The sequence below is a fragment of the Equus caballus genome, chromosome X (genome assembly GCF_041296265.1).
Source record: "Equus caballus isolate H_3958 breed thoroughbred chromosome X, TB-T2T, whole genome shotgun sequence".
Taxonomy (NCBI): domain Eukaryota; kingdom Metazoa; phylum Chordata; class Mammalia; order Perissodactyla; family Equidae; genus Equus; species Equus caballus.
Window position 1 is genome coordinate 112,493,910 of NC_091715.1, and position 19,615 is coordinate 112,513,524.

Below are 19,615 nucleotides of genomic sequence, written 5' to 3' on the forward strand. Positions count from 1 at the left end.
AGTGTTTCGTTGGTTCGAATCCTGGGCGCGGACATGGCACTGCTCATCAAACCACGCTGAGGCAGCGTCCCACATGCCACAACTAGAAGGACCCACAATGAAGAATATACAACTATGTACTCGGGGACTTTGGGGAGAAAAAGGAAAAACATAAAATCTTTAAATAAAAAAAAGCATGTTAAATGTAAGGCGTTTGAAACATAACTACAGCACAGAGTCGAGTAATACTTCTGCTCTGGCACAACTATTTTGCAATAAGCAAATCAACTCCCTTGGAATCTCACAACTTTTACTACAGCACCTGTAAACTCTACCACCAGCAGTTAATATTTTTGAATATAGTATCTATTGTCAATTGCTTGTAGAATGTACTATTTTAATGAAGAAGATGAGAAGAAAATACTTCTTTAATGGCTTACCAAGCTTCTAAGTAAAAACAAAATGTAAACACATGCTTGATCATATCTGCCTAATTACAACTTAATCTTGTTAAATGATAATCTGTGAAACAGGTCAAGAGAGGGGCTCATTCACATTTTTAATCAAATGACAAACATTATTAGCAATTACTTCTTCTCTACTTATCATTACTGTGATTACGTTTCCCTTGATCTCACTCAGTGATAGACACCAGTGCCCATTGGGGGATGGGAGCCATTTCTCCTGGCTTTATAGCCCCCCATGTTTTACAGATTCCAGAATTCTACCTACCAGGAAACTAATCATTCCACCAGTTACAGTTCATTTTATTAACTACTTTAAGTTTAAAGTTGGAACCCTTTATTAAAATTTTTAAAAATCCTGAGGAAGATCTGCTGTCACTAAGAATTATTTAAATCATTGGGAATTCCAATCTTTGGAAAACATTTTACTCTAAATTCTCAGGCATAATTCAGGTAAGATGGAATCAAAGTACAGTTCATCCTGTTTCTTAATGCTCTTTCTCTCCAAGATTACAACTGATCAATTTTCTAAATATCTCCTCAGACTTCAGTCCTCTCTCCCTCCTCTCCTTCTCTCTCCCTTCCCTCTTTTCTTTCCTCCTTCCCTTTCAAAAATGCTCTTAAAAACACAAATGGCCTCCTTCTGACTATCACTTAACTATTTTCACACAATTGAGAAGTTAATAACTACATTAAGAATTTTACAGAACCTAAGAAAAACTTTTGACATGTGAATATATAGATTGGAGCCATCTACAAACTACACTAAATGATCTAGATACAGTTCCCAGGGTTTAAGATTTCTTCACAGCCTTTATTGTAATAGTATCTTGAAATTGGAATAGGTAGGAATGACCCCATTTTTAAAATTTCTAAATAATATAGTTTTAGACAGTCTTGATATATCATTAATTGATTGAGCAAATACTAGGGAAATTTTTAAAACAGCATATGACAATGTATAAATGAGAGCTTAAACTAATGTAGGGAGGTGGCAAAAGGAGCCCTGTGACTCAAATCCTGCACCTGAATGATAAATCTGAATTTGCCAAACTCAGTGAGTTGGGAGGGTAAGTTTGGGGAGTCATTTCATTTAGTTATCTGGGGATAGTAATTAAATTGATTAACTCATAACTCAGATTTGTATTGAGCTGCTACTGGGTGCCAGGCACTGTGTTACCTGCTGAAGATATAGTAACGAACAAGATATATTAAGATCCCTCTCTAATGAATCTTACAATCTAATATGGAAGTATGATCAACATATAAACTGTCACATTAAGAGGTACTATGAAAGAAAGAAACAGGGTGTTACGTTATCAGAATAACAGGGGAGAACTCTCTGAGAAGGAGACTGAAGTGGAATGATAAGAAGCCAGCCATGGGGGAACTGCATTTTAGGCAGCATACAAAGGCCCTGATACATTGGTGAGATCAGTGAACAGACATGAGACTTACGAGGCTGGAGCATGGTGAGTTGTAAGAAGAGAGGCAGTAGAGTTGAAGTTGGGGAGGTAAGCCAAGGTTTACTGTAAGTGAGATGTTTTAAGTAGGGGGATGACATGATAATTTATGGCTTTAATAGGTCACCTGAGTTTGTCACGTGGAGTGTGGATTGCAGAAGCCAAGTGTAGAAACAAGGCCAGTTAGGAGTCTATTACAGCAGACCAGACAAGAGATGATGGTGGCTTGGTCTAAAATCCTGACAGTAGTGATGGAGAGAATGAGATAAAGTTGAGAGATATTCTGAAAGTAACAAGTCTTGCTAATGATTTGAATATGAAAAATAAGGTTGAAAAATAAGGTTAAAATATCAAAGATGACTCCCTGTTTCCTGTCATGAGCAACTAAACAGATAATATTAACATTTACTTCTATGGGTATGAATGTGTTTGAGACCAGGGTGCAGAATCAATAGTTCTTTATCGGCCATTTTAGGATTGAGATGTCTGAGATGGAGTAATGTGATGTTAAGTAGGCCACTGGGTACAGAAATTTGAAAGTCTGAGGAAAGTATAGAGCTAAAGATAAAAATTATAAGTATATAGAATAGTGGTTCTCAACCCTGGCTGCAAATGGGAATAACCTGGGAAGCTTTTAAAAATACCAAAAACCAGGTTCCATCCCTAAAGTTTTTGATTTAATTGGTCTGGAATGAGCATTGTCATCTTTTCAAAAGTTCCCTAGGTGATACTATGTGCAGATAGGGCTGAGAAGCATTGACACAGATAGAAATGGATGAGCTCTCCAAAGGACAAAGTATAGACAAACGGGAGGCACAAGAATGAGAATTAAGGAGCAAAGGTTTTCAAACTTGAGATTCATGAGCCATCTACATCATAATCTTTTGGGGTACTGGTTAAAGATATAGATTCTTAGGCTTGATCCAGAGCTATTAAAACAGAACTTCTGAGACAGTAGCTCAAGAATCTGCATTTTAACAAGCTTTCAACGTGATATTAATGTACACTAAAGTTTGAGAACCACTCATTTAGAAGTAGGGTAGGAGTAGCCAGGAGGATAAGGAGGCAAACTGGGAGAATATAGTGTCATAAAGAGCTGAGAGAAGAAAATGTTTCAAGGAGTGACGGGTTAATTATGATGAAAGCTGCTGAGAGGTCAAAAGAGGTGAGAACAAAGAAATGACTATATCTGGCAACATGGAGATCATGATGATTTTGATTAGAGCCATCAAGGTCAGTGAAGAGATGAGGTTGTAAGCTAGAACAGGATGGGATGAAGAATGAGTGGGAGGGTGAGGAAGTGGAAATAGCACATATACTCTTCTAACAGATTTGAGTTTGTAGGCAAACAGAAAAACACGTCAATTGCTGGAAGTAGTGTAGGAATTTTGTGGTTATTTTCAAATGGGAAACACTAGTTTATGCTTTCACGTTGATGGTAATGATTGAGGAAGAGAGGAAGAAATCAAAGATGCAGGAATAATCATCAACCAAAAAAGGGAAGTATATAGGACTTTTTTTCCACAGAATATGTGGCCTTTTGATGAGAAGAACTGTAATAGTCCTAACCATCCAATAGGTGTAAGGGTAGTTAATTGATGGTTTCTATTTTCTCGATGTGGTGTAAAGCAAATTCATCAACTGAGAGGATGTGGGGATGAATTTGAAGAAAAGGTATAAATTAGTTCCAGTTGGCCCACTGAGACAGCATTCCAGCTCAAAACGCAAGTGTTCTGCAGGAACCATATTAAAGTTAGTATTTCGTTGCTAAGGAAGATAATCAGTACCTTCAGAGTTAAAGCCACCATCTCTTCTGCATACTGGGGGAAATCTGGCATTTCAATTGAGAAACTGTTAGAATTTTAAATAGATGATAGTTATTCATAAAGGAAAGTTTGGTACCTACCTACAAGTAATGCTGTGGCCAACCAATATCAGGTTTCCATCTGAATTAGGATATAATAATTTTCACAACAAAATATCTCTGGCCATCCACATGTTTAATATCCAAATGGAGGAAACCTATTTTGCATGAGGTGCTATGCTAGGCAATCTACACAATTCCCATTTCATCTACTAAATTCTATGTGGTACTATAGCCATATGACAGGTGAAGTCAGCACATACAAAATTCCATAGCTATTAAAGGAATTGGGAATTAAAGGGTCTGTTCTAAAAGGCCTGTGCTCTGTGTACAATACATGACAGAGATTATTGCATTTAAGGTTCAGTGACTACAATACTGAATGAGCTCCAAAGCTTAGGGAAACAAGGATCTTGGTGTATTATGTACTCCTTATCTGGTAGGAGGCTCAGAGCTAAGTTTGGATAAAACTGTAGCAACTGTCTTGAATCTGGGTTTTACGCTATAATTGTTCCCCCAATACATTCATTACTTTGCTCTTGTTCTTTATCAACTGGATACATGAGCATTTTTTATTGACTACTTTTATTGAAAGCCATCATATTATTTTTAAGCGTAGTTGAGATATAAATCAAACAGTAAGTAGTAAACTCTTTCAGAGTTTGTTAAGAGTCATAGAAGGCAGAACTCTTGAACAAGGCACTCTATATGGATAATGCAATGATTGTGAGCTCCTTGAGGGTACAGATATCTGTCTTGTTCACCAGTGAATACCTGGCACCCACATCATGCTTGGCATGTAGTAGGTATTATTTCCTGAATCATTTACAACTCAAGTGTTGAGACATGCCATGGTGCCTAACATTTACTATCTCAAATTACTCATCGTATTTCTCAACACAAGAAAAATAATTAAAATGCAAATATGTATATAGGCTAATATCCTCTATAGGTATACAGAGAAAACAGATATACACATATTCCACACAGCAAATATAGTTTAAACTATAAAAATAAGCAAGTGAAGGATGCATAACAACTCCTTAGTAGAAACAAAGAATTTTATTTCCCACACGTGATGTGGTGGAATAACATCCTTTGATGTTGGACAGACTTAGAATCCTAGATTTTCCACCCATAAAATGAGTAAGCTTGGGTAGATTACTTAACCTCTGGACTAATTTTCCTCATTAGTAAAACTAGGATAATTACAGTATCTATCTCAGAATGCTATTGTGAGGATTACATGAGATAATGTTTGAAAACATACAGTACCAATGCTATGCAAATAAGAACTCAATAAATATTAGTTCTCATTATTTAGTAGTCCTACCTCATCCTTTTATCAACAAAATCTTACATTATCAAGTCTTGCTGAAAAACACTTGAGTCTAGGCCACAGAGCAAAACAAGATCATTTGTGGTACAGTCATGTGCCGCATAATGACGTTTGGGTCAACGACGGACCGCATATACCACGGCGGGTCCATTAAGATCAGTACCCTATATCCTAGGTATGTAGTAGGCTATACTATCTAGGTTTGTCTAAGTACACTCTATGATGTTCGCACAATGATGAAATCGCCTAACTACTCATTTGTCAGACCGTATCCTCCTCATTAAGTGACACATGACTGTATTCCCTTCTTTCATTCCTGTGGATTAACCAGGCTAAAAGCACAAAAGCAACTTTAAAGAGACATCTTGGTTTATGAAAAGATCTAGGGAAAGGAAAACATTTCATTTGCATTTATCATCTGCAACTTTGCCACAGGAAGAAAGAGAAAACAATTTGGAAATAACTGACAAGTCAAATGAATAAAAGTTCAATTAAAGAATAGATCCATCCTGACATAGATCCTACCAATATGACTCTCAAATCATATCAAAAACACCTAGAAACAAGCATAGAAAATAGTGAAATTTCTACTAGTACTTTATCATTTGTTTACAAAAAATACTTTTGATTAACATTTCCATAGGCCCAAGCTACCAGAGCTTCAGAGTTGTAGTAATGTTCTATCTACAATAGAACTACCCACAAACATCAAAGCATTACATTTAAACTAACATGAAATATTCTAAAACTTCACAGAGAAAGATGTCAAAGGTAATTACTTTATAAACAAATCATTTCATAAAAATTAAAATTTTATGAAATACATTATATTTTATACATAGAACATTTTACAAATCTGTGGAATGGATATACTAATTTTCTGCAAGCAAATATAATATACAATCATTCAAAATAAACAGGATTATTCTTCAAAGAAACATGACTGTTGGGACCAACTAGCAAAAAGGAATATTCAATGACAAATGTAGTACCGAGCAGTAAACTAACTTTATTTTCTTTTGAGGAAGATTAGCCCTGAGCTAACATCTGCTGCCAATCCTCCCCTTTTTGCTGAGGAAGACTGGCCCTGAGCTAACATCCGTGCCCATCTTCCTCTACTTCATATGTGGGACGCCTACCACAGCATGGCTTGCCAAGTGGTGCCATGTCTGCAGCCGGGATGGGAACTGGCGAACCCCAGGTTGCCGAAGCGGAACGTGTGAACTTAACCACTGCACCACTGGGCCAGCCCAAGAAGTAAACTTTAAAAGTCAGCTTGCAAAGATATAAGCATGAAGAATGATAAATTTCAACAGCAAAATTTAATATTATAACTGTAGATTAAATATTAAATATCTACATTAAATATCTATTTTAATGCAACAGCCAGAAACCAGCAACAGACTTACTTCGTAAAGCTCTGAAAAAAAAGACCATGTCTTAATCATTTCCATACCACTAGTGCCTACAATACCAATACCTGGTACATAGACTAAGTGCTTGAAAAAGGTTTTAAATTAACTAATTTATAATTATTTTCCAAAGTCTTAGTACAGTAAGTAAACGATCCAGGGGTACTTACAAGAAGACCAGTGCTCAACTATTTGTTCAAACCATAATTCTGGGCCTTAGCTTCCTAGTCTGAAGAATGAAAGAGTGGCAATACACAAATTCTAAAACCTTTTACAGCATTAAATTCTCTTGTGATTATACCTAGGAGCATATCATGAACTAAACCAGAAATTTTGGTGGTATAAAATAACAAATTATACCAATATTTTAAAATGCATATTTATACATTTATTTTCTTTCACTAATAAGCACGGTCACATCCAAGTAAGTATGATTTTATAATACAGCATGATACTAATTTCCACTGAGTTGTTAATCTTAAAGATTATGAATGAGACAATATAAGTAAAAATATGTAAAATGCATTATTTATAATTCAATTATAAAAAAGCATCTAGCTTGATGCTTCACATAATTCTCCTCTCCTTTTTTATATTTAATTATTAACCTTCCCATATTTTCATCACAGTAAATAAGTTACCCTGCCATGGAAGACATTTGGCTGCCCTTGCCATTTCAGGCTAACTTGGATTTTAACTTGTTTTTAAGCTAACAATTTACCCTGTGCTTTAGAAGGCATTAAAATAACTTAAATGTGTTAAATCAATACAATTTACAAAAAAAGAGGAATGAAATAAATACCTTTTCTCATTTGTTGCAGTGGGATAATCTGTACTTGAAAGTTTGAGCTCTGATAAAAAATCATAAATATTTAGAATTAAATATATACTTGCATATGGCACAAATTTTACATTTATCATGATAGCCTGAGAGAATGAGTGTGTTTTGAATTTAAAACCAAAGGGAGAATTGCTGCCTAGCAAGAGGAGAATGGACTGACATGGACATCATGAAAAAATTAATGTATTCCAAAGAGCATTCCAAAAGAGCAAAGTGTTATGCACTAATATTTGCTAATTTAGCAAATTAACTTGTTTGGATATAAATGACCATTTTATAATCAAATACCTTATTTTGTTTATTAATTTTTACTTTTTATTTTTTTGCTGAGGAAGATTTGCCCTGAGCTAACATCTGTTGCCAATCTTCCACTTTTCTCTTTTGCTGAAGAAGATTCACCCTGAGCTAACATCCATGCCAATCTTCCTCTATTTTGTATGTGGGTCACTGCCACAGCATGGTTGCCAATGAGTGGTGAAGGTCAGCTCCCAGGAACCAAACCCAGGCTGCTGAAGCAGCATGCACCAAACTTAACCACTGGGCAATGGGGCTGGCCCCTACATAACTTATTATTCATGTGACTAATTTCCTTTATCTTTAAAATTATATGGCCACCTGTGTTTAAAATAGTTTGTAAAAGAAAATAAAAACAGGAAACAGTATTAATCAGCATAAAGCACATCTTTTAAAACCACAAAAGAAAATCCAAAAGTCCATAATAAAGTCAGAATAGACACCTATTAAAAAATGTTAAGTATCTGTTGAAAAGGCCTTGAAGCATCATTTAAAATACTGAACTACAATTGTACAATAAAATGATATTAATATGAAGCTTGAATGACCATAAAGCCTTATTACTCAAGTTAGTCACTGGACCAGCATCACTTGGGAGCTTATTAGAAATGTGGAATCTCAAACCTCATCCTTAAACCACTGAATAAATTGGTATTTGGTTAATAAGATCCCCAAGTGATCCACATGCATATTAAAGTTTAAGAATCACTGCCTTAATGTATAATTTTAATTATTACTTCATAAATTATACAGTATTACTTTGTCTTCCTTTGCATTAGAAGTGACTGAGATATCTGAACAAAGTTTTAGAAAATTCAACTTGCTATCTGAAAAATCTATTTTTATTTATGTATTTACATATGTACATACTTAATGCGTTTCTCATCTATTTAGGTAGGCACTTGATGCATATTAATAGATTACAGTAAAAATGAATTTATTTTCCTAATCTTAAATGGCAGGGTAATCAAAATTATGTATTTAAGAATCCAAGAAAATAGTATGCAATCATTTCTTTAAATTTTTTAAAAGATCGCATTTTAAAAACTTCTTCTTTTTTACAAATTTTGGTAATTTTCAAATGATTCATCCAGCAACTCTCCATCCTAAATTACCATCACGTGTCACTTAATGCCAGGGACACGTTCTGAGAAACGCATCTGAGAAATGAGTGATTAGGCGATTTTGTCATTGTGCAAACATCACAGAGTGTACTTACACAAATCTAGATGGTATAGCCTACTAACGACCTAGGCTACTTGGTACTAATCTTACGGGACCACTGCGGTATATTCAGTCGATCGTTGACCGAAATGTGGTTACGCAGTGCATGACTGTACTGATGTCAAAATTCTCATTACTTCTAAACTCTGGCTTTCCAATGCAGTAGGACTCTCCTCTGCTAAAACAGCTGAAGCCTTGCATTACACACACACACACAAACACAAACACAAACACACACACACACACACACCATGTGGAAAATATAAGCTATTTAAATACCATAAGCATAAAGATTTTTTTTTCATGTTTTAAAATGTAGGAATAGAAAAGATTACACTTTAAGGAATAGAAGATATCTGCACATTTCCAAATTATGTGGATGTTTTTAAAAGTAGAATTACTTAAAAATTAAAGATTACATTTTTTATCAAATAGCTTAAGGATAATTCAATCATATACCTCACACTAAAATCTACAATAATTACAATTTGCCCTATCCTACTTTTTATTATATGTATATGTTTATCTGACATTTATGTTGTATATAAAGAGTCTATCTTATGACATTATTTGTCAAGATATCCTAGGAAATCATTGTTTTTTAAAGAAAACATTACCTATTGAAAATAGTATGATGAAGAACATCTGGACTCTTTAACAACTTACTTTGAAAATCCTCTTCAAGTTTATTTTCCCATACTAGAGAACATAGACATGAGCTATCTAATACCTCCACAAAATGAATGCTGTGATGTTGAGAGAAGAGGTAGAAAGGGAGAAAAGAAATTTCAGACTTTAATTTTTTCATTCAACTTTATCCACAGCTTGCATCGGTAATATACATTTAGTGTTCCATTTATTTTTAAATGCATCAGAAAATCAATCATGATAGATCTGCGACCAATACAAACATTTCTGAATTCTCAAAAAATTCAGTTAGAAAAGTCAATAAACTAGCATTCTGTAAAGATAATTATTAAACAAATGGAAATGCATTTTTACTCCTTATTTCAATGCTAACATATCCAACACATCACTTCTTTCTTGTGCCATACAGTAATAAAATTTAGCAGAAGTAGCTATCCACTGCATTTTTAAGGGCCTAATAAAATATTTTAGTTTGATTATTTAACCCTCTTCAAATGACAAATCAATTTAAATAATGATAATCATTCTTAATTCTATAACTGATGAAGTAAATATATAACCACCATCAAAACAATTTAGAATAAATTTAACACTTATTTAAAAACTACTAAAAGAAATACATCAGAGCCTTGATAAATGTGTCCTTGGGGACTATGCTGTGAAATTATCTTAGAGGTGGTGTTGCCTTTGGCACTACAGTAAATAAACTGCCATGGTAGACCTCAGATAGACCCATCTTAAATGGAATTTTGCTTTGCAGTAAACAATGCTACAGTGAGGTTCTGGTGCATTTTCTCTTTAAAGTAATAATTAATTGACAAGTAAGTGAAATGCAATAAAGAAATGGCCTATAAATTCACTAATATTTGAATGATATGAAACAGGAAAATACTTATAAAATAATTAATATCTAGATTGATTAATAGGAGGAATCCTATAGCATGATAACTATGAAAGCAGTATTGAATGATTGCTGTAGCTTTTAATGGTCACTTTATTTGTAATACTGTCAAATTTCTACATTAAAAAGTAACAACTAAGGTATTTATTTGCCATTTCTTACCTTTATTACCCAAGTTTTCACTAGGGAGACTGCTTATGTCAATAAGGTGTTTCTTAGATCCAACTGAAAAATAACTAATTAGCTCAAACATTTAAAGTCATAAATTACTAATAATTTACTTTTTAAACCTTATAATCATACGAAGTTTTAACTCTTTAAAAGCTCCAATTTGACCCTTGGGGAATGCAAAGAACAGATCTGTATTCTAAAGTCAAAATTTAACTATATGGCTTCATGCCAACTGATCAAAAAAAGTAGTGTTGTTCCTAAACCAACCCTTACTATACAATTTGGCACACTAGTTTTTACCTTTTATATATACCCTTTGAAATACCCAGGCCAAAATTTTTAATAAGTTGCATCCATATTAAGAGGTAACAAGTGCAAATAATCACATATTTAAGATATGATACTTGCTTGGCTACTAAGAAAGTAATTATACTAAAGTTCTTCTACAGGAAACTGAGTTATTCATTACAGTAATGTTTTTGAAAAATTCCTGCACTACTACCAACATAAATTTATCCACCTCTAAATTAAACAAGGACTTCATATGACATAGTATACTTATGAAAATATCTATAGAATGGTCTGTGTTTAATTCAACATCATGTTAATTGAGGATCATAAGATTTATAGGATCCACAAATGGCCATATTTCTAAATTTCTCAATTGCTGCTCTCTGAATCTGAATATAATTAAAGGCAGCACACTGACGTAATGTTCCTAAAAGTCAAGACAAACCGAAACTCTGGCAGTTTTATCAAAAATGTCCTTGATAATTAGTACTTTTCTAGTTCTCAAAAACCTTACTGCTTTGTGTAACATTTTTAAAACAGAAATAAAATACTCTTCAAATAATACATTTTAAAAGATGATTAAGTTTTGGAAAATTAAATAGCATAAATTAAGCATATTAACATGTTTTTTCTGACAACATGAAATAACCAATTTAAGGAAAACTGCAATGGACTAAATAAAAAACCACAAATGTCACAATGTGAGGCACATTTAAGTCCTCGCATATTACTGAACTTACAAAATCTACTAAAATATTTTAAAGGTCCACTGATTCCATTAATACATAAAAAGAAACTGCAAAGATGCTTAAGACCATATAAGAGTCATCAATTACACAGGCACTTCACATGTAAACAATCTACAGTACAACTGAAAATATTTTGGCACCAATCTATAATACTAAAAGAATTTAATATAAAGCCAGAATTCTGTATTTTCTACTCATTTTTTCTAGAAAACTAAGACCAAAGATTGAGGAAACTGTGTATAAACTAGAATTAGAAGTGTATTAAATAACTCAAATATAGAATTGTTTTAAATTGGTAAAAAAATGATTACCTTATTCAGATGTTTACTAGTATGCTATGATATAAAAAATTAAACCTAATGTGATTATTAAATTGAAACCACATTTTAAATTTAGTATCAACTTGATTTTTGAAAAATAATCAAGGTCATCAACTGACTTAGTAAAAAGAGAATTTGAATTTATCAAAAACTCTGATTAAGTTAATCCAGTTTTACTTCAAAAAAAGTCTGGGTAATTCAAAATTCAATTTTGATGTTTTAACATAGTTTTTTTAAACCTAAGGCTTGATCTAATAAAATTATTTTTTATTAGACATTCTTATTCATGAATTTGAGATATTTGAAATCACTTCGAATAAATGAATCTATACACTTATGATTTCTAAATGTTATATCAAGCTGTAGAAAGCTGAGATGCCTTGGTTGTGGGTAATTCAAGAAGAGCCTGAACTGTGACACCAACTTTCACAAGACCTCTTTCTTCCAAAATATGATGAGGCAAACAGAGTCTTTCCTGAAAAACAAAACAAATGATATCTGAGCATTTGATTCTTAACAGTGCAGTAAAGCCTAAGTAAGCCAGAACTGGATTTTTAAAACATTTTTTCCATAAAACTTCAAGTAAAAAAGTATACAATTCCAATTAAATTCTAATTCTAAAATCGCTGTTTATGGGATTATATTTTAACAGGCTGTGTTCTGATCTGAGGTTGATCTGATGCACATAATAAGCAAACATTTTAAAGTGAGACAGTCATGCTATATATTCCCTAAGATCTCATGCTGGAATAGAAAGAGCACTACATTTCCAGCTAGGAGATCTAAGGGCCACATAATATGAAGTACCATAGGTACTAAAATTCCCTGAGACTCAGTTTATTCACCCTGAAGATGGGACTGGTAAGAAACAAACAGAACAGTCTGTATGTAGAAGTGTTTGTCAACTGTTCAGTCCTGTACAAAATTGGCCACTCTGGTTCTTTCTACCAGTTCTGAAGTTCCATGATCTCTGATATATTTAGCACTTGAGTACTTTTTTTGTCTTAAGGTTACTTCCCTCCAGCTTCTAGTGATGTTGTATTGCTTCTTAGCTCCAATAGTCTAGAATTTGACAAATAAAAACTGCCTCCTCTTCTTCACAACTCTATGAGAAAGAGGTTTAGACACAACTTTGCATTAGGTTTCATTAGCCTTCACTAATCCTCTTCTAACATCCTTAATGTTTCCAAGGGTTCTGTCTTAACCCTCTTCTCTTCTTATACCGTATCCTCTCCTGGGTATTCTCAAAGCCTTGTCACAATTGCAAGGGTTAACTGCAGGTTTGTGTGCATATGCACATCAAATAAATTTGGTAGCTATTTTTTTTTTTAAAGATTTTATTTTTTCCTTTTTCTCCCCAAAGCCCCCCGGTACATAGTTGTGTATTCTTCGTTGTGGGTTCCTCTAGTTGTGGCATGTGGGACGCTGCCTCAGCGTGGTCTGACGAGCAGTGCCATGTCCGCGCCCAGGATTCGAACCAACGAAACACTGGGCCGCCTGCAGCGGAGCGCGCGAACTTAACCACTCGGCCACGGGGCCAGCCCCAATTTGGTAGCTATTTTTGAAGAAACAATGCAGTCCACTGCTTCAGTTGGGACACCATTCACTCCAGGAAAATAAGCTAGTAATGGATAGAGAGGGAGACAGACCATTTAGAGGCCCCATCTAGTCCACAACTGTGTTTTAGTTGGCTAGCACAGTGTTTTACAAATCTAGAAATACTATTCCTTTTTTTTTAATCCAGTGTTTCTTGAAACACTGGAAGCCTTGGCAAGACTCAGCCCCTAACCTGGAATAGTAACAACTATAGCCTCCATCCTGATGACTTTCAAATATTTATTTTCTGCCAAGATGTCTCTATTGGGCTCCAGATACAAATGTCAACTTGATGCAGTCAAATGGATGTCCAACAGACATATTAAAATCATTGTATCCACAACAGAACTACTTCCTCACTAAATTAACTTTTCCTTCTTTCTGTATTCTATACCTCAGTGAGTAATACACTACTCAATCTCTCTCAACATAAACCTGTGAATCATAATAGTCTTCTCTTTCTTCCATAACCAATTCACCAAATACTACTGATAATATCCCATTTATCAAAAGACTTCTCAAAAACAATCTTCCCATTTTCATTTTCACTGCAACATTTGTTGCCTCCCTAATACTTTGCTTATTGATTCAAATAACCATTGAGATACATATTAGAAAAGAAAGAATGGCTTCAAGGCAATGACCTCCAGCCCCCACCTTAGAAACTAGAAAAGGAAGAGCAAATTAAACCAATGGCAAGCAGAAATAAGAAAACAATGAAGATGAGAGAGGAAAACTATAAAATAAAAAAGGGAAAATAATAGAAGAAAAATTAATGAAACCAAACATTAGTTCATTGAGAAGATTTTAAAGATTCATAAACCTCTAGATAGGTTAATTAGGAAAAAAGAGAAAATACACAAATTATCAATTTCAGAAATAAGAGAACATCACAAGAGATTCTACAAATACTGAAATGATAATAAGGAAACATTATAAACAACTTTGTAAGTTTAACTAGATGAAATGAGCAAATTCTTTGAAAGACACAGTAGATCAAAGCTCATGCAAGAAGAAACAGAAAACAAGAATAGCCCTATACCTATTTAAGAAATTGAAATTGTATTACTTCTCAGACTTTTGCCCAAGATCTAGTGTAGAAATTGAAATTATATTAAAAACCGTCCCATAAAGAAAACCACTGTCCCAGATGGGTTCACTGAATTTGACTATTTAAAAAAGAAAAAATATCAGTTCTGCACAAAATGTTCAAGAAAAGTGAAGAGCAAGGAATACTTCCTAACATGTTTCACGGGGTCAGCATTACCTTAACACCAAAAACAGGCAGAGACATTAAAAGAAAACTAAAGACCAATATCCCCATGAAAAGATGGAAAAGGTCTACACAAAATTTTAGCAACTTCAATCCAACAACATAAAAACAACAACAACAAAATCCATCATGGCCAACTGGGGTCTATCCTAGCAATCCAGGTTTTATTTAACATCTTAAAGTCAACCAATGCAATTCACAATATTGTGAAAGAAAACAACTTTATCATCTCAGTAGATGTAGCAAAAGCATCTGGCAAAATTCAACATCCATCCCTGAGAGGAACTCTCAGCAAACTAGGAATAGAAAAGAATTTCCTCAACCTCATACAGGTCATCTATGAAAAATCAATGGCTAATACTTGCAAATCATGTATCTCATAAGGGACTTGTATCTGGAATATATAAAGAACTCTTACAACTCAATAATGAAAAGGTGAATAATCCAATTAACAAATGGGAACAGGATTTCAAAAGACACCTCTCCAAAGAATATATACAAATACTAAATAAGCACACTAAAAGATGCCCAACATCTTTGGCCAGTAGGGAAATGCAAATAAAAACCAACAATGAGATACTACATTCACATCCACTAGAATGGCGAGAATCAAAATAGTAGACAATAACCATTGTTGGTGAGGATGTGGAGAAATTGGAACCTTCATACCCTGCCAGTGGGGATGTATATTGCAAAATAATTTGGCAGTTCCTCAAAGAGATAAACATAGAGTTACCATGTAACCTAAAAATTACACTTGTAGGTATATAACAAAGAGAACTGAAGTAACCGTTCAAAGGAAAACTTGTTCATACCAGCATTATTCATGATAAACAATGAGTGGAAAAGGCCACATGTCCATCAACTGATGACTGGTAAACAAAATGTGGTATATACATACAGTGGAATATTATTCAGCCATAAAAAAATGAAGTGCTGCTTTATGATATACTATGAATGAACCTTGGAAACATTATGCTCTGTGAAAGCAGCCAGACACAAAAGACCCCATATAGCATAATTTAATTTATATGTAATGTTCAGAATAGGCAAATCCATAGAGACAGAACAGGGAGGGACTGTTAATAGGTATGAGGTTTCTTTCTGGAGTGATAAAAATATTCTAAACTTACATTGTTGTGATTGTTGTTCAACTCTGTGACTATACTAAAACCATTCAATTATATGCTTTAAATCAGTAAATTTTATGGTATGTTAAATATATCTCAATACTAATGCTTAAAAAAAAATCAATGCATGTTCCCAATCCCAGGCCTAAGACAAGAGACCTTCAATCTGCACCTTTCAACATATAAAAAATTAACTAAAATTTGTTATAGACATAAATGTAAAACCTAAGATTATAAACCTTCTAGAAATAAACATAAGAAAAATATTTGTGACCTTGAGTTATGTAAAGACTTCTTTGGTTTGACATTAAAAACACAATAAATTTTAAAAGATAATACAGGGCTGGCCCATTGGCACAGCAGTTAAGTTCACACGTTCCGCTTCTCGGTGGCCCAGGGTTCGCCGGTTCGGATCCTGGGTGTGGACATGGCACTGCTTGGCAAAAGCCATACTGTGGTAGGCATCCCATGTATAAAGCAGAGGAAGATGGGCATGCATGTTAGCTCAAGGCCAGTCTTCCTCAGCAAAAAGAGGAGGATTGGCAGTAGTTAGCTCAGGGCTAATCTTCCTCAAAAAAAAATTTTTTTAATTAAAAAAATAAAAGATAATAAACTTTAGCTCAAAAACTTGAAAACTTCTGCTTTTTCAAAAATACTGTAATGAGAATGAAAAGACAAGCCAAAGACTGAAACACAGTATTTGTAAATCACATATCTGATAAAGGAATTTATCTATAATTTATAGAGAAATCTCACACTCAATGCAAAGGAAAAAACCCAACTCGAAAATAGAAGAGATTAGAATACACACTTCATAAAAGTCATATAAAAGGTAAATAAGCCACTGAAGAGATAATTGACATCATTAGTCTTCAGGGAAATGCAATTTAAAACATTAGGAGGTGACATTAGTATCATGGCAGAGTGAGTTATTCTCTTTGTCTTTCCCCTCTAACTTAAAACTAAATGGACACCCATTAAACAACAAAGGATTTCTTACACAACACAACAGAATGCCTTAGAGATCCATGCAGCTATACATCTGAAGGTGGGTGGATTGAATCCCTGGGAAGCCATGGAACTGAGAGAACCCTTCCCTCTCCCTGGTGGCAGTGATCCAGGTTGCAAATCCTCACACAGGAGCCAGTGTGACCGTGAATGGAGATAGGGGGAGCCCAACTATACACAGATGGTTTCAGAGTAGTAGCCTGGCCTGTAGGAGGGCCCACCTACTAAGATGGTCTAGCCCATGTGAATGCTCCCCAACAAGTAGCAGCAGTTTAGCCTGCACAAATGCACCCTGCCCACCTAGCACAGGAGCTCACCCAGACCCACCGACTGAGCAAGTATCTGGCCTGCATGAAGAACTTCCACCCACCGAGTGCATCAGTCTGGCTGTGACCTGGCCACAGAGCACAGCAGCCCTGCCTGCATGAGTGCACCCTGCTGAGTGGCTGTTACCAGCCCACACAAACACAGAGTGGCCTGACAGGCACAACAACCAGCAAATGGGACAGGAACATAAAACACAGCCCCTGCCTCTCCCCAAGCAGTTGCAGGTAGAATCTGCAACCTGATACTACCACAGATGCACAAGCAGAGGATCAACTCATCAAACACCACGAAGAACTACAGTGACACTGCAGAACAGAAAGAAAATGACAAGTCTCCAGAAACCAAACCCGAAGTCAGAGAGCATTATCAACTGAATAACAGAGAATTCAAAATAGCTGTCCAAAAGAAACTCAACAAGTTACAAGAAGACACAGAAAGACAGTTCAATGAGCTCAGGAATAAAATTAATGAGCAAAAGGAATACTTCATCACAGAGGTGGAAGCTTTAAAAGAAAACAAACAGAAATTCTGAGTATGAAGAACACAATTAATGAGATAAAAAAATAATGTACAAAGCATAAAAAATAGAGCAGATCTTGTGGAAGAGAGAATTAGTAACTCAGAAGATAAAAAACAAGAAATGTTTCAGGCAGAAGAGGAGAGAGAACTAAGGTTTTTTTAAAATGAAGAAATTCATTGAGAAATACTCAACTCAATTAGGAAAAGTAACATAAGGATTATAGTCATTACAGAGGGAAAAGATAGGAAAAAAAGAGCAGAGAGCTTGTTCTAAGAAACAATAGCTGAGCACTTCCCAAACTTGGGGAAGAAACTGGACTTACAAACACATGAAGCCACCAGAACTCCTAACCACATCAATGCAAAAAGATCTTCTCCAAGGCATATAATATTAAAACTGTCAAGTCAATGACAGAGATAAAATATTAAGGGCAGCAAGGCAGAAGAAAATAACCTACAAAGGAATCCCTATGAGGCTTTCAGCAGATTTCTCAGCAGAAAACTTGCAGGCAAGGAAAGAACGGAATGATGCATTCAAAATACTGAAGGACAAAAACTATCAGCCAAGAATACTCCATACAGTGAAATTATCCTTCAGATATGATGAAGAAATAAAAGCTTTCCCAGATAAAAAACGCTGAGGAAGTGCATCACCACCAGACCTGCCTTACAAGAAATGATGAAGGGAGGCCTCTCACATGAAAGAAAAAGGCAAAGGCTTACAAAGCTTTGAACAAGGAGATAAATAGCAGACAAAATCAGAAAATTCCAGCTCTATATCAAAATAGGTTAGTAAACACTTAAGTATAACATAAAGGTAAGGAAAGCATCAAAAGTAACTATAAACACTTTAGTCACAACTCACAATACAAAAAAGAATAATTTATGCCAACAATAACACAGAAGGGGAAGAGGAAAGAGATGGACCCTGCTTAGGCTAATGGAGACAAAAGGCTGTCAGAAAAATGGACCATCTCACCTACGAGATCTTTTACACAAACCGCATGGTAATCACCAAACAAAAAGTCAGAGCAGAGTCACAATTCATAAGTAAAGAGAAAAGTGACAAAATCACCAAAAGAAACAACACACAAAAATATAAGGAAAAGGAAACAATGGAAATATAGAACAACTGGAAAACAAAAGATAAAATGGCAATATTAAGCCCTCATGTATCAATAATCACTGTAAATGTAAATGGATTGAATTTACCAATAAACAGACACAGAGTGGCAGGATGGATTAAAAAACAAGACCTAACAACATGCTGCCTTCAGGAAACACATCCCAGCTCTAAATATAAACATAAGCTGAGAGCAAAGGCCTGGAAGATGATGACCTAACCAAATGGCAAACAAAAGCAGGTTTAGCTATACATATATCACACAAAGCAGACTTCAAGATAAAAAGGATAATGAGAGACAAAGAGTGGCAGTATATACTGACAAAAGGGACATTCCACCAAGAAGACTTAACACTTACAAATACATATGCACCTAACACAGGAACAGCAAAGTATATAAAGCAACTAGTAACAGATCTAAAGGGAGAAATTGACACCAACACATTAATACTAGGGGATCTCAAATCCCATTTACATCAATAGATAGATCACCCAGATGAAAAGTAAACAAGGAAACAGTGGAAACAGAGGCCTTAAGTGAAACACATGAACAGATGGATTTAATAGATATACATGAACATTCCATCACAAAACAGCAGAATACACATTATTCTCAAGTTCATGGAACATTCTCAAAGACAGATCATATAGGGAAACAAGGTAGGCCTCAATAAATGTA

The 19,615-nt window shown here is 34.7% G+C and overlaps 2 protein-coding genes across 14 annotated transcripts in view; both read right to left on the reverse strand.

Annotated features, from left to right (window-relative positions):
* Positions 1 to 10,730, reverse strand: part of IL13RA2 (interleukin 13 receptor subunit alpha 2) — an 85,832-nt gene extending 75,102 nt beyond the window's left edge. For both annotated transcript variants that reach the window (XM_023633421.2, XM_070258491.1), the window contains exons 1-3: positions 10,592 to 10,730; positions 9,547 to 9,626; positions 7,324 to 7,372 (exon numbers count right to left, since the gene is read on the reverse strand). The gene's annotated coding sequence lies outside the window, so the exon portion shown is untranslated. The remainder of the gene's footprint in view (positions 1 to 7,323; positions 7,373 to 9,546; positions 9,627 to 10,591) is intronic.
* The window catches only part of LRCH2 (leucine rich repeats and calponin homology domain containing 2), a 105,655-nt gene continuing 95,697 nt past the window's right edge, over positions 9,658 to 19,615 (reverse strand). For all 12 annotated transcript variants that reach the window (XR_011435069.1, XR_011435068.1, XR_011435067.1 and 9 more), the window contains one exon: positions 9,658 to 12,435. Coding sequence is in view for 8 of the 12 variants with exons in the window: in XM_023634469.2 (XP_023490237.2) it covers positions 12,316 to 12,435 (120 nt within the window). In the remaining 4 variants the exon portion in view is untranslated. The remainder of the gene's footprint in view (positions 12,436 to 19,615) is intronic.